The sequence below is a fragment of the Ranitomeya imitator genome, chromosome 8 (assembly GCF_032444005.1).
Source record: "Ranitomeya imitator isolate aRanImi1 chromosome 8, aRanImi1.pri, whole genome shotgun sequence".
NCBI classification, from domain to species: domain Eukaryota; kingdom Metazoa; phylum Chordata; class Amphibia; order Anura; family Dendrobatidae; genus Ranitomeya; species Ranitomeya imitator.
In genome coordinates this window covers 76,454,694-76,467,223 of record NC_091289.1, presented here as the reverse complement: position 1 = coordinate 76,467,223, position 12,530 = coordinate 76,454,694, and the positions used below count along the sequence as shown (strand labels likewise).

Sequence of the window (12,530 nt, the reverse complement as noted above, 5' to 3'; positions counted from 1 at the left end):
CCCCCAGATGGCACAGATTTCTCCAAAAAATTTTTGATTTAGCGACCACTCGCCCTGGTGCAGCACGTGACGACTAAGAAAGTCTGCGACCAGGTTGTCTGACCCCTTTAAGTGTGTACTTGTAAGGGACAAAAGATGGTTTTCGGCCCAACAAAATAGTCTTCTTGCTTCTTCCATTAGGGGACTCTATCTTGTTCCTCCCTGTCGGTTTATATAGGATACCGCTGTGCTGTTGTCGGATAATACTACCAGGTGTTTTCCCTTGATTTTCTCTTCCGTTTGAAGAACCGCTTGCCTTACCGCTGTTAGTTCCTTCAGGTTTGAGGAGGCTAATTGCATTTGAGAATCCCATAGACCCTGAAGGACCTGACCTGATAGGTGTGCACCCCAACCTAACGGGCTCGTGTCCGTAGTCAGTACCACCGGGTTTTTGATTAACCATGGAACCCCTTTTTTTAAATTTTCGGAATTTAGCCACCAGTTTAGAGAGTCCAGCACATGTTGTGGCAATACGATTTTCCGATTTAAGTTGTAGGGTTTTTTTGTTTGTTCTGACAGAATCTGCCACTGTAGGTCCCTTGAATGCAGTTGTGCCCATTGTATCTGTCTTATTCGCTGTTTTATGGTTTCGATCTTTCTGTCTGGAAGAACACAGTCTTGTCTGACTGAATTTAATTGAATCCCCAGAAACTCCTGTATCTGGACCGGAATCATTCTTGACTTTTTTAAGTTTATTATCCACCCCAGCGTGGTCAGCAACTCTCGCACCCTCATAACTGCCTTCGTACAATCTTCTCGACTGTCCGTTATAAGGAGGAAATCGTCCAAATAGAGCACTAGCAGAATAATTTCTCTACTCACGAAGGATGCTATTTTTGAAATTATCTTCGTAAAGATACGAGGAGCTACTGATACCCCAAAGGGGAGACATTGGTATTGTAGATGGGTGAAGACCTGACCCAGCTGCACTACCAACCTTAAATATTGTTGATGCTCGATGCTGATTGGTACATGGTAGTAGGCATCTGTAAGGTCTATGACTGCCATGTAGCATCCTGGATACAGCAGTTTTACCGCCGTTTTCAGAGTCTCCATCTTGAATTTTTCTACCCGGATGAACTTGTTTAGCTCTTTTAAGTTGAAGATAGTTCTTAACGACCCATCCGGTTTTGGCGTGAGGAATAGGGTGCTGTAAAACCCCTTCCCTACCTCTTGTGGAGGTATTCTTACCAGGACTTTTTTGTCTAGGAGAAGATGAATTTCTTTTTCTAGCACTATCTGGTTCTTTTTGGCCACACGAGTAACTTTTATTCGGTGAGGAGGCAGGGAGACAAAGTTTAATCATAGGCCGTCGGATAATAGGTTTATTATCCATTGAGATGGCTGTAAGCTTACCCACTGATGGACAAAAAACCGTAGCCTTCCTCCCACCTGGAATATGGCGTCATTGTTTAGGGTCTGGTTTTGGAGGTTTACTGAACAGGAACCCTCTCTCTCTCTCCTATCTCCCCAGGTTTTTCCCCGCGTGGCTCTATCTGATGGGCGGCCCCGGCCTGCTTTACCTGATCCCCGAAAGGACCGACGGTTGTCATACCAACGACGTCTAAAGAAGGGAGGTGGAGGGAAATGTTTTTTCTTGTCCGCCGCTTTCTCTAGAATTTCATCTAACGCCTTCCCGAACAAATATTGCCCCTCACAAGGTACTGCACACAGCTTCACTTTTGACTGGAAGTCAGCATTCCAGTTTTTTAACCATAGCGCCCTCCTGCCTGAATTAGCGAGGGCACTTGCCCGAGCAGAAAACCGAACTGAATCAATGGCTGCATCTGCCAGGAACCCCGCTGCATTTTGTAGTGAAGGGATGACCTCTAGAAGTCTGTCTCTTGGACATTTGTCCTTTATTTGGTCGCTTAATTCGTCTAGCCATCTAACAATGGCACGGGCAGTACAGGTAGCCGCTACCCCTGGTTTGAACGCCCAGGTTGAAGCTTCCCAGGCTGATTTTAGAAATGCATCTGCTTTTTTATCTAGGGGGTCTTTTAGGGCACCCATATCTTCAAAAGGAAGCGCTATGCCCCTGGAGGTACTCGCAATAGCTGCGTCCAGCTTAGGTGCTTTTTCCCACTTTTCACAAATTTCCTCATCGAAGGGATATTTTCGTTTAAGGGCCTGGGGAACCGAAATCTTTTTGTTCGTTTTTTTCCATTCTTTCTTTATAAGTTTTAATATATTATCATGGAACGGAAAAACTCTCCGTTTCTTCCCTTCCAAATTACTGAACATGGAGTCCTGGACCGTTTGTTTTTCCTTTGGTGCCTCCACCCCCAAGGTGGATCTAACCAGCTTCAATAATTTCCCTACATCTTCTGATAATACAAATGGCCGACCACACTCTTCATCCGAAGAGTCCAGGTCTGAGTCCTCCTCGGGCGGAAGCTCTCCTGGTTCACCCTCGGATTCTATATCAGATGTTTGGGCAGGCGTAGAAGGCGGATTTACGGAGCTCTGCAACCCGTGTTGTCTTAATTGCTCCTTTACAGTGCTTTGCACCTCATGTCTAACGATAGCCTTTATATTCTGAAGATATGATGATGACTCTTCAGATACGGTTTTCTCTATACATGAGCGGCACATTCGCTTCTCATACGTCTTGGGAAGGCTTTTATCACAAAGTGCACACACTTTATTCTTTTGCTTAGAGGTAACTTTCTTTCCCTGCATACACATACAGAAAACACAGTGTTACTGACATGGTTTGCCTTACAAAGGCACTCACCCACCGGACCCTCAGTACCACGACAGGCTGTGGGTTTTCTGCTGGGATCGCTGAATCCACAGGATCTGCCATCTTGCAGGAGGCTGTTACCGGCTTCTGCTTGCCGCTTTGCATTTTAAATATTGGTGGGCAGGAAGCGGTGTGCGAGTCCCTGAACTTCCTCCCCCCTGGGGAGTGTCAGCACATCGCTTCTCCGGCGTGTGGCGTCACTTCCGGTTCAAAAACCGGAAGTTCTCCCATTCACTCGGCGCCAGCGTCGTGATGGGAACGCCTCTCACCGCCTTCTTTCGTCTCCTTCCCCGGCCCAGCCTCCGGCCAGGAGCGGACGCCGGGGAGTCCGCAGTAGGGAAAGATGCCCTCGCAGCTCCAGGTATGGGGGCGACGCGCACACGCCACCGCCGCTGCTCCCACCGCGGACCTCGGTACGTGACCGGACAGTAAGGGGAGATCCCCTCCCCATGCAGCACCGCAGGTTCCCCGCAAGAACAGGAAACCAAAACTGAGGAGAGAGGTGCCGCCCCCATCTTTTATCTCCTCTGCAGGTTTCCTGTTCTTGGGGGCAGGACCATCTCATGTACCGGTGCTGTCATGGGGAAGGGAAAAATAGCCGACACGACCTATAATGTCGCCGATTGTGACGACCTCAGGGTTATCTGCATGTTCCACGTGAATATGCTGAAGCCCTACCGGGAGCGCCCTGAAGAGGAAGTGGCCATCTGTGCACCTGAAGCAGAGGATTTAGCTGGACTTCCCTTGCCGGATGTCTTAGGGGAAAGGACTCAGTCTAAAACATGGGACCAGGTACACTTGGGTGAAGACCTAGGCCCCCGGGAGAGACAGCAGGCGGAGGAGTTGTTGAGGCAGCGACAGAGGATGTTTTCGGGGAGACCAGGGTACACTCGCCTGGCACAACACAAGGTTGAGACCCAGGATCAGACCCCCCTGCGCCAAAACCCCTTCCACGACCCTGAGTCTGTACGAGAGGGGATGTGACAAGAGATACAAGAGATGTTGCGTTTAGGGGTCATTGAAGTGTCAGATAGTCCCTGGGCATCCCCTGTAGTGTTAGTGCCCAAGAAGGATGAGACTACACGGTTTTGTGCAGACTGTCGTAAGCTCAATGAGAAAACAGTGACGGATGCATATCCCATGCCGCGTGTGGATGAGCTGTTAGACCGGCTGGCGGGGCAAAGTATTTGACGACCATCGATCTACGCAAAGGCTACTGGCAGATTCCCCTTAGTCCCGATGCTATTCCCAAGTCGGCATTTGTCACCCCGTTCGGCTTATTCCAGTTTCGAGTTATGCCATTCGGGATGAAGAATGCTCCCGCGACCTTCCAGAGGCTGGCTGACCGGCTTCTGGATGGTCTCCAGGACTATGCTTGTGCCTACCTGGATGACATCGCCATCTACGGCGCGACATGGGAAGAGCATCTAAATCACCTATAGACAGTATTGGACAGGATCCACAAGGCCGGAATCACCCTGAACCCAAACAAGTGTCACGTGGGCAAAGCAGAGGTTCAGTATTTAAGGCATTGGGTGGGAAGTGGGAAACAGCGACCAGAACCAGCCAAGATTGAGGCCATAGCCAAATGGCCCACCCCACGCACTAAAACCCAGGTCATGGCATTTCTAGGGACAGCGGGGTATTACAGGAAATTTGTTTCCAATCACAGCAGCGTAGCCAAGCCCCTCACTGATCTAACCAGTAAGAACCAACCCCGCCAGGTAACCTGGACCCCAGAGTGTGAGGAAGCCTTCCGCCAGCTAAAGGACGCCCTCACCAATACCCCTGTATTGGCCGCACCCGATCCAACTAAACGTTTCCTTGTTCACACAGACGCTTCTATGTTTGGATTGGGGGCAGTACTGAGCCAAGTCGGGCCGGACGGCCAAGAACACCCGGTAGCTTACCTGAGTTGGAAACTACTGCCCCGTGAAGTAAGCTATGCGGCCATCGAGAAGGAGTGTCTGGCGGTAGTATGGGCACTCAAAAAGTTGCAACCATATTTGTATGAATTACAGTTTTCCCTCCTAACGGACCATAATCCCCTAGTCTGGCTTAATCGGGTCTCCGGAGACGAGATTGCTGCGGTGGAGTTTAGCCCTACAACCTCTGGACTTCACCATCCACTACAGACCCGGCAAACAAAACGGTAAAACCAATGGACTAAGTTGACAAACGGAACTTGTACCAACCCCATAAACTTCGGTCATCCCCAAACCGATCCGTTAAGGATCACAGACTGTGTATGCCGATCGCATCGCTGAAAAGGGGAGCTGTGTTACGTGTTACGGAACCACTCAGCACCCAGAATATGTTGTGCAGTTATATGTATGTATAATAGGTTCCATGTGACCCTGGGCAGAGGGGACATGATATTCCCCTTTTGTCCTCCCCCCACCTTTGTAATTCCCACAGTAAATATCGGCAGGCTCCGGCCACCTGCGGCTATTGTAATGTATGTCTGGCCTGCCGCTTTTCTATTGGCCTGCCCTCTGTATCTGTGTGATATATTCTGTGTACTGTGAGTAAAGTTTTGTCAGACTGGAAATACGTGGAGAAGCAGTGATCTTTTATATGCACCCATGTAACCAAACAATTCCAACCAGCGTCCTTCATTCAGACTCCAGCCAAAACAGAGTGGACCTCCTGAAACACGGGGTGGTACTGAAAGAGGTACCCCAGCTTGATAGACCCCGTTACACATCTCATTTTTACTGCACAAACAACACTGCAAAAAAAACAACCCAAAAAACATAGTGGAATTGCATTTTTTCACCATTTCATGCCACTTGTTATTTTGTATAGTAAAATAAATGGTGCCATTCAAAACTACAACAAAAGTTCAATAAGGAAAAAATAAAAGTACAAAAATGAAAAATTCCATGGTCCTTAAAGGGTTAAGCTGCCATCTCTTCTCTGACATCGCTGATGGGGGCGAGTAGGTCAGACTCCATACATAGAATATTAAAGGTGGCGAGACTAGGTACCTTGAAAGGAAATCTGTCACCACATTTGCCCTATCTAACCTATGACTATGGCCATACAGGTTATAAACTGCTGAAAACAGTCCTCCCTGTGTGTCTCATATCAGATGTGCTAAAACCAAAGCAATAAGAAACAAAGACTTCACCAGAAAATATATGAGCATGGGAATGATTAAAATGTGCTTTTATTCATAAAAGTGGCAATGATTACATCAATTAAAATTGAAATAAAAAATTGCGCAAACGCAGGATTATATAGAAAAAATATATACAATTCCCAGCAGAACCCCCACCAATCCACCAATAAAAACAGGATCTTTGTTTAAGCTGTGCATATCAAAAAGTGTCAAACAATATAAAAAATATGTATATAAAAAAAAAATATAGTTCTTACCGATAACGGTATTTCTCTGAGCCCATGACGGCACCACGGAGAGAGGGGATCCGCCCACCAAGGACAGGAAACCTACGGATAAAAAGGCGGTACCACTCTCCTGCATCAGTTGTTTTACATAGAGAACGATGGGAGACTACTAAACATTTGTTAAATTTTAACTGTTTATCATAACTAGATACCGCGTGACTTTTAACACTATGAGTAGACTATGGCACTATTTTGATGTGAGCACCCACAAGTGAAGGGAGGGAATGTACGGGTGCCGTCATGGGCTCAGAGAAATACCGTTATCGGTAAGAACTATATTGTTCTCTGATCGCCCATGACGGCACCACGGAGAGAATTGCATAGATAGTACATTCAGGGAGGGACCACCGCCTCCAGAACCCTTTTACCAAAAGTAAGGTCTGAAGAGGAGATTAGGTCCAATCTATAGTGCCTATAGAATGTGGATGGTGAGGACCAGGTAGCAGCTTTACATATCTGGTCTATGGAAGCTCCGGCCTTCTCCGCCCAGGAAGTCGCTACTGCCCTGGTTGAGTGAGCCTTAACCTCCCCGGGCACGGACATTCCACTTGCTGAGTATGAGAGACTGATGGCGTCTGTGATCCATCTTGCTATGGTGGCTTTAGATGCTTTTTTCCCCTTCCGGGGACCCTGGAAACACACAAACAGAGAGGAATCCTCCCTACTCTCTCTAGTGACTTCTAGGTAGTGTAAGAGACATCTTCTTACATCTAGTGTATGTAGTGTTTGTTCCTCCTTATTTTTAGGATTAGGACAGAAGGAGGGAAGAGATATCTCTTGAGACCTGTGAAATTTTGAAGCCACTTTCGGGAGATATGCTGGGTCTGTTTTTAAAATGACCCTATCCTCTAGGAATTGTGTGTAGGGAGGGTTAGCTGAGAGAGCCTGTAAATCGCTAACCCTACGGGCGGAAGTAAGGGCGACTAATAGAGCTGTTTTGAGGGATAGATTTTTTATTGTAGATTCGTGTAATGGCTCAAATGGAGAATTAGTCAGGACTTTAAGAACCAAGTTTAAGTCCCATTGAGGAACAACTTTTACTGGAAGAGGCCTTGATCTTCCTGCCGCCCTGATGAATCTAGCGACCCACCTATTTGAGGCTAAATCAAAATTGAATAGGGCTCCCAAAGCTGCCACGTGAACTTTTAGGGTGTTAGTGGCTAAACCCATCTCCAACCCGTTTTGTAGGAACTCTAATATGGAATTAAGGGGAATTTCTTTCCCTATTTTTGCACCTGATGATGACAGAAACTTTTTCCATATCTTGCCATATTGTCTTGTTGTAACAGGCTTCCTACTTTGTAACAGAGTTGAGATCAAGCCCGGAGAGAACCCCCTGCTTTCTAGTAATTTCCTTTCAAGAGCCAAGCTGTCAAGTGCAAGTTCTTGACCTGCGGATGACAGACTGGGCCCTGTGACAACAGATCTTGGAGGTCTGGTAATACCCAAGGGTCTGATATTGATAACTTCCTCATCCATGAGAACCAAGGCCTCTTCGGCCAGAACGGGGCAATTAAGATGACCAGCGCCCCATCCTCCCGAATCTTCCTCAGCACTGCTGGAATCAGAATAAGAGGAGGGAAGGCATAGACCAGATGGCTTTGTGAAAACCCTCGGGGCTATGGCAAGACCAAATGGTAGAGCTGAAAACTTGAAGTGTTTTAGGACTCCCCTGATGTGAACTGCCATCCTGAGGAATCTCTGGTGATCCTTGTGTATTGGGACGTGATAATATGCGTCCTTTAAGTCCAGGACCACCATGAAGCATTGGGGAAACAACATCTTGATAGATGACTATCGTTTCCATCTTGAATGCTTGAACCTCCAGGAAATCGTTTAATTTCTTTAGATTTATAATAGTCCTGAAGGAACCGTCTGGTTTCTTCCTCAGGAATAGAGGGGAATAGTACCCTTGCCCTCTTTCTTGTGGGGGAACCTCCAGGAGTACACCCTTTTTTACTAACTCGATGACCTCGTTTTCCAGTGCCAGCTGTTCTTCTGCCGAAGATCTTATGGATGTCATCATAAAAGAGGGACGGGGGCATCTTTTGAATGTCAGCCTCAGGCCTGATTCTATAATGTTCAGAATCCATTGACTGGAGGTAATCTTTTTCCAGGGTGGAAGAAAGAGATAACCTCCCTCCCACCTGGGGCGAACCTTCATTGAGAAGGTTTCTTGTTATCACTGGGGTTTTTGTTAAAGATGAACCCCTTGTTTTTGTTCCTCTTATCCTCTCACTTTCCCTGGCCTCTCCCAGGGTTCTTGCGGAAAAACCTCTTGTTCCGAAAGGGCTTCCGGTAAGAGGGGAGACCAAGGGAGGGAAAGGACTTTTTCTTGTCCCCGGCTTTTTCCAAGATGTCATCTAATGTGGAACCGAACAAAAACTCCCCTTCGCAGGGGATAGTACATAGTTTTGTTTTTGTTTGCAGATCGCCAGGCCAATTTTTAAGCCAGAGGGCACGCCTGGCCGCATTAGCGAACACTGCTGACCTGGCAGCTAACCTGATAGAGTCTGCCGAGGCGTCAGCCAGAAAAGCCGCCGCTCCCCTTATTACAGGTAATGTTTTCAGCATCGAGTCTCGGGAGGTTTTCCCTTTTAATTGACCCTCTAGTTGATTTAACCATATCATTAGGGAGCGGGATGAGCAAGCCGCTGCCACTGCTGGTTTCAGGCCTCCTCCCGCTGACTCCCAAGAGCCCTTGAGGAAGGCGTCCGCCTTCTTGTCCATAGGGTCTTTTAGGACCCCCATGTCCTCAAACGGGAGAGCGAATTTCTTTGATGCTTTGGCTATTGCTACATCTAATTTGGGGGCTTTTTCCCAAAAGGAACAGGATTCATCCTCGAAGGGGTATTTCCTTTTCGGGGTTAGGAGAGTCTTTTTCATGGGTTTTTTCCATTCCTTTTTAAGTAACGCTGCAATTGCTTCGTTAAGCGGAAAAGCTCTTCTCTTTTTTTGTTCTAAGCCCCCAAACATGATGTCTTGTGCTGACTTTTTGGGGTGGGAGTCTACTAGTCCCATAGTACTCCTCACTGCCTTTATGAGGCCATCGGTGTCCTCTAGCGGGAAACAATTGTGACCTCCTGAGGAAGAAGTGGATGATGAGGATGAGGAGGAGGAGGAGGAGGAGGATGCTGAACTGGCACTATCGCTGTCAGATTTAGAGACTGGGGACGGGGACCTGTACCTGGTCCTTTTCCGTTTTTTTCCCCTTTTAAGGGATCTAAAGGTGTCTTCCACCTGTTCTTTAATCAGGTTTTTAAGATCTGTTGCAAACCCGGGCAGGCTTTCAGATACTGTTTGCTGTATGCAGGAATTGCATAGCTGCTTCTCCCATGCGGGTGGAAGATCCTCTTTACAGATGGCACAGGCTTTGTGCTTTGTTTTACCTACGCTTTTCCTCCCCTAAAAGAGACAAATAATAATCTTACTGTCTCTAACTTTCACGAAGATCAACTTACCACCTCCAGGACCCATAAATACCGGTTGGGGATTCTCTGCCTCTGGCTTTTTCCCCGACGCCGTGCTGGACTCCTTGCTGTGTTGAGACCTTTGGCGTTCTTTGCCGGTGTCCTGGTAACTTTTCTGCTGTCGCCTTTTTTGCTGCTGCTGAGGCAATGCTGTAGGTGGAGGTGATCCAGGCAGGGGAGATGCCGGGTCGCTCATACTGCTGCTGGTCTGCTGCCAATAACGCTGGCTGCGCTTGATGCTGCGACGATTAGTAGCTCCTAAGGCTCTTGCTGATATACTGCAGAGCCGCTGAGAGGAAGTAAATCCCCCATTTTAAAGCTCCCGCCGTTTTTTGTTTTTTTTTTCCTTCCGGCGCCTGCTCAGTAGCGCTTAGCCGACGGCGAGGAGCGCCGAACGCCGGCGCCTGCGCAGACGCTTCTGCGGCGCCTTTGGAACGCCCAAGCGACCTATCGGCGTCGCCTGCGCAGTAGCGCTCAGCCGACGGCGAGGAGCGCCGAACGCCGACGCCTGCGCAGTCGGGTTCCAGCGGCGCCTGCGCAGATCCAAGCCCAGCATCTCGCGAGACCAGCGCAACTCCGGGCATGCGCCGTACTCACAAGATGGCCGCCCGGAGTGCAGATATGGCGCTGCTGACCGTCACCCCCGGTCCTATGCAGACCCTACCGCGTGGCTCTGCATACCCGATGGCGTGCAGTGTGCAGGCTGACGCGTGCTAGGGGAGGGCCACGCCGCACCTCCCGCAACCACAGAGGGACCCCCCTGGATGTTGCCGCTGCTGCATCTTACCTGGGGAGGTGACCGCAAACTCCTTGTCACCTCCCCCGCACACCCTGTCGGCCCACTGGCTCCCAGCGGTGGCGCTTCGGGTCACCACCCTAGCCGAGGCAGAGGGACCCCAGCTGCCTGAATCGGACTGGTTGGCCCCGGAATTCCAACGACGACTGGTAAGTCTGTAGGTCTCCCATCAAGGACAGGAAACCAACTGATGCAGGAGAGTGGTACCGCCTTTTTATCCGTAGGTTTCCTGTCCTTGGTGGGCGGATCCCCTCTCTCCGTGGTGCCGTCATGGGCGATCAGAGAAAAAAAAAAAAAAAAAATATATATATATATATATAAACTGTTTGTGCAAAAATATGGCTACATCAAGGATAAAGTGAAACAAGTGCAATATACCAAACAATATATGGTTTAGGTGTATAAAAATAATAATTTAGACACACACTAGATGCATAAAGTGCCAAGGTGCAATGACCTACCAAGAGGTTTAAACAGTGTGCAAACATATGCTAAAAAAATAAAAATACGGTGTAAGATAGCACAGCAATATATGTCTCAAATTCCTGGGGGGTAAGCTGAGTCCCGTTCCTGCACACACCCGACGCGCGTTTCGGAAACAATTCTCCTCCGTCACACATCTAGTGTGTGTCTAAATTATTACTTGATGTAGTCATATTTTTGCACAAACAGTTATATCTATCTATCTATCTATATATATATATATATATATATATGTATATATATATATATATATATATATATATATATATATATATATATATATATATATTATATTGTTTGACACTTTTTGATACGCGCAGCTTAAACAAAGATCCTGTTTTTATTGGTGGGGGTTCTGCTGGGAATTATATATATTTTTTCTATATAATCCTGCGTTAGCGCAATTTTTTATTTCAATTTTAAGTTATGTAATCATTGCCACTTTTATGAATAAAGGCATATTTTAATCATTCCCATGCTCATATATTTTCTGGTGAAGTGTTTGTTTCTTATTGCTTTGGTTTTAGTCTCTCTTTTGCAGTGGTTTCCACTGCTGGTCTTCACAGCGCACCCTGGTGGTCTGTTTTATTATTTTTTATTATCTTTAATATTGGTATGTGATATAGTGGATCCGTGAATAATTGTGGGCGTGTTGTGTTCTATATCATATCAGATGTGTTGTGGATAAATCATCTTATCGCTTTCTATAAATGGCCTCTTCCAGGCTCGGGGCGGACGGTGTCTAGAGATAACTCTGCCTCCAGAGCTTATAATACATGAAGATCTCTCCTCAGCAGCCTATAACCTGTATGCCCATATTAATAGTTTAGCTAGGGCAAATGTGGTGACAGATTCCTTTAATGTGCACAGTGGCCTCTGTATGAATTCCCTCTGCCCTTTGTAGTACAGTGGGCTCCTTCCAACTGCTCACAATCATTCATTACTTAGCATTTACTTACAGTTTGTCTTCGTCAAGGTCATAGTCATATTCTGAAAACATTTCACTTTATGTGACAGTCAGCCTTTCTGCAGAGAGAACATATAGGAACTGAGAATTTACAGCCCATATCAAATGCTGCAAAATGGTTTTAATATACATAGAAAGTAGAACTTCATGTCATGGGTTTGTCCACTACTATGACAGCCCCTTCTTAATTTGAATGTTTGCCCCGTGAAAATAAAAAAACTCACAAGTAGTTATGTCACATGAGGTCTGCGCCCAATCAGCGCTGGCGTCACTGTCTCCGCCTTCAGACTAGTAAGTAATCGCGAGGAAATCCGGGCTGAGGCTGGCGGATCACCTCTTGATTACTTATCCATCTGAAGGTGGGGATATGGATGCCAGCTTTGATTGGGTGCAGGGTTCACGCGTCATAACTGCACATGTGACCCGAGAACGCAAGAGACGACACCGCACAGGAGGTGACTAAAGGGTTTAATTTTCACTGGGGCAAACATTCAGATCGAAAAGGGTTGGCCTAGCAACAGAAAACCTCTTTAAAAGGGAATCTGTCAGCAGGATTTCACTCTCCAAACTATTTATACGCAGATAGAAATAAACGGACTGGCACATCCAAGCTAGTGT

The 12,530-nt window shown here is 47.2% G+C and overlaps 1 protein-coding gene across 1 annotated transcript in view; it reads right to left on the bottom strand.

Annotated features, from left to right (window-relative positions):
* PICK1 (protein interacting with PRKCA 1) overlaps positions 1-12,530 on the bottom strand; it is a 168,843-nt gene that overhangs the window by 119,010 nt on the left and 37,303 nt on the right. The window contains exon 2 of the mRNA XM_069737099.1: positions 11,905-11,971. Coding sequence (XP_069593200.1) covers positions 11,905-11,945 — 41 coding nt within the window. The 5' untranslated portion in view covers positions 11,946-11,971. The remainder of the gene's footprint in view (positions 1-11,904; positions 11,972-12,530) is intronic.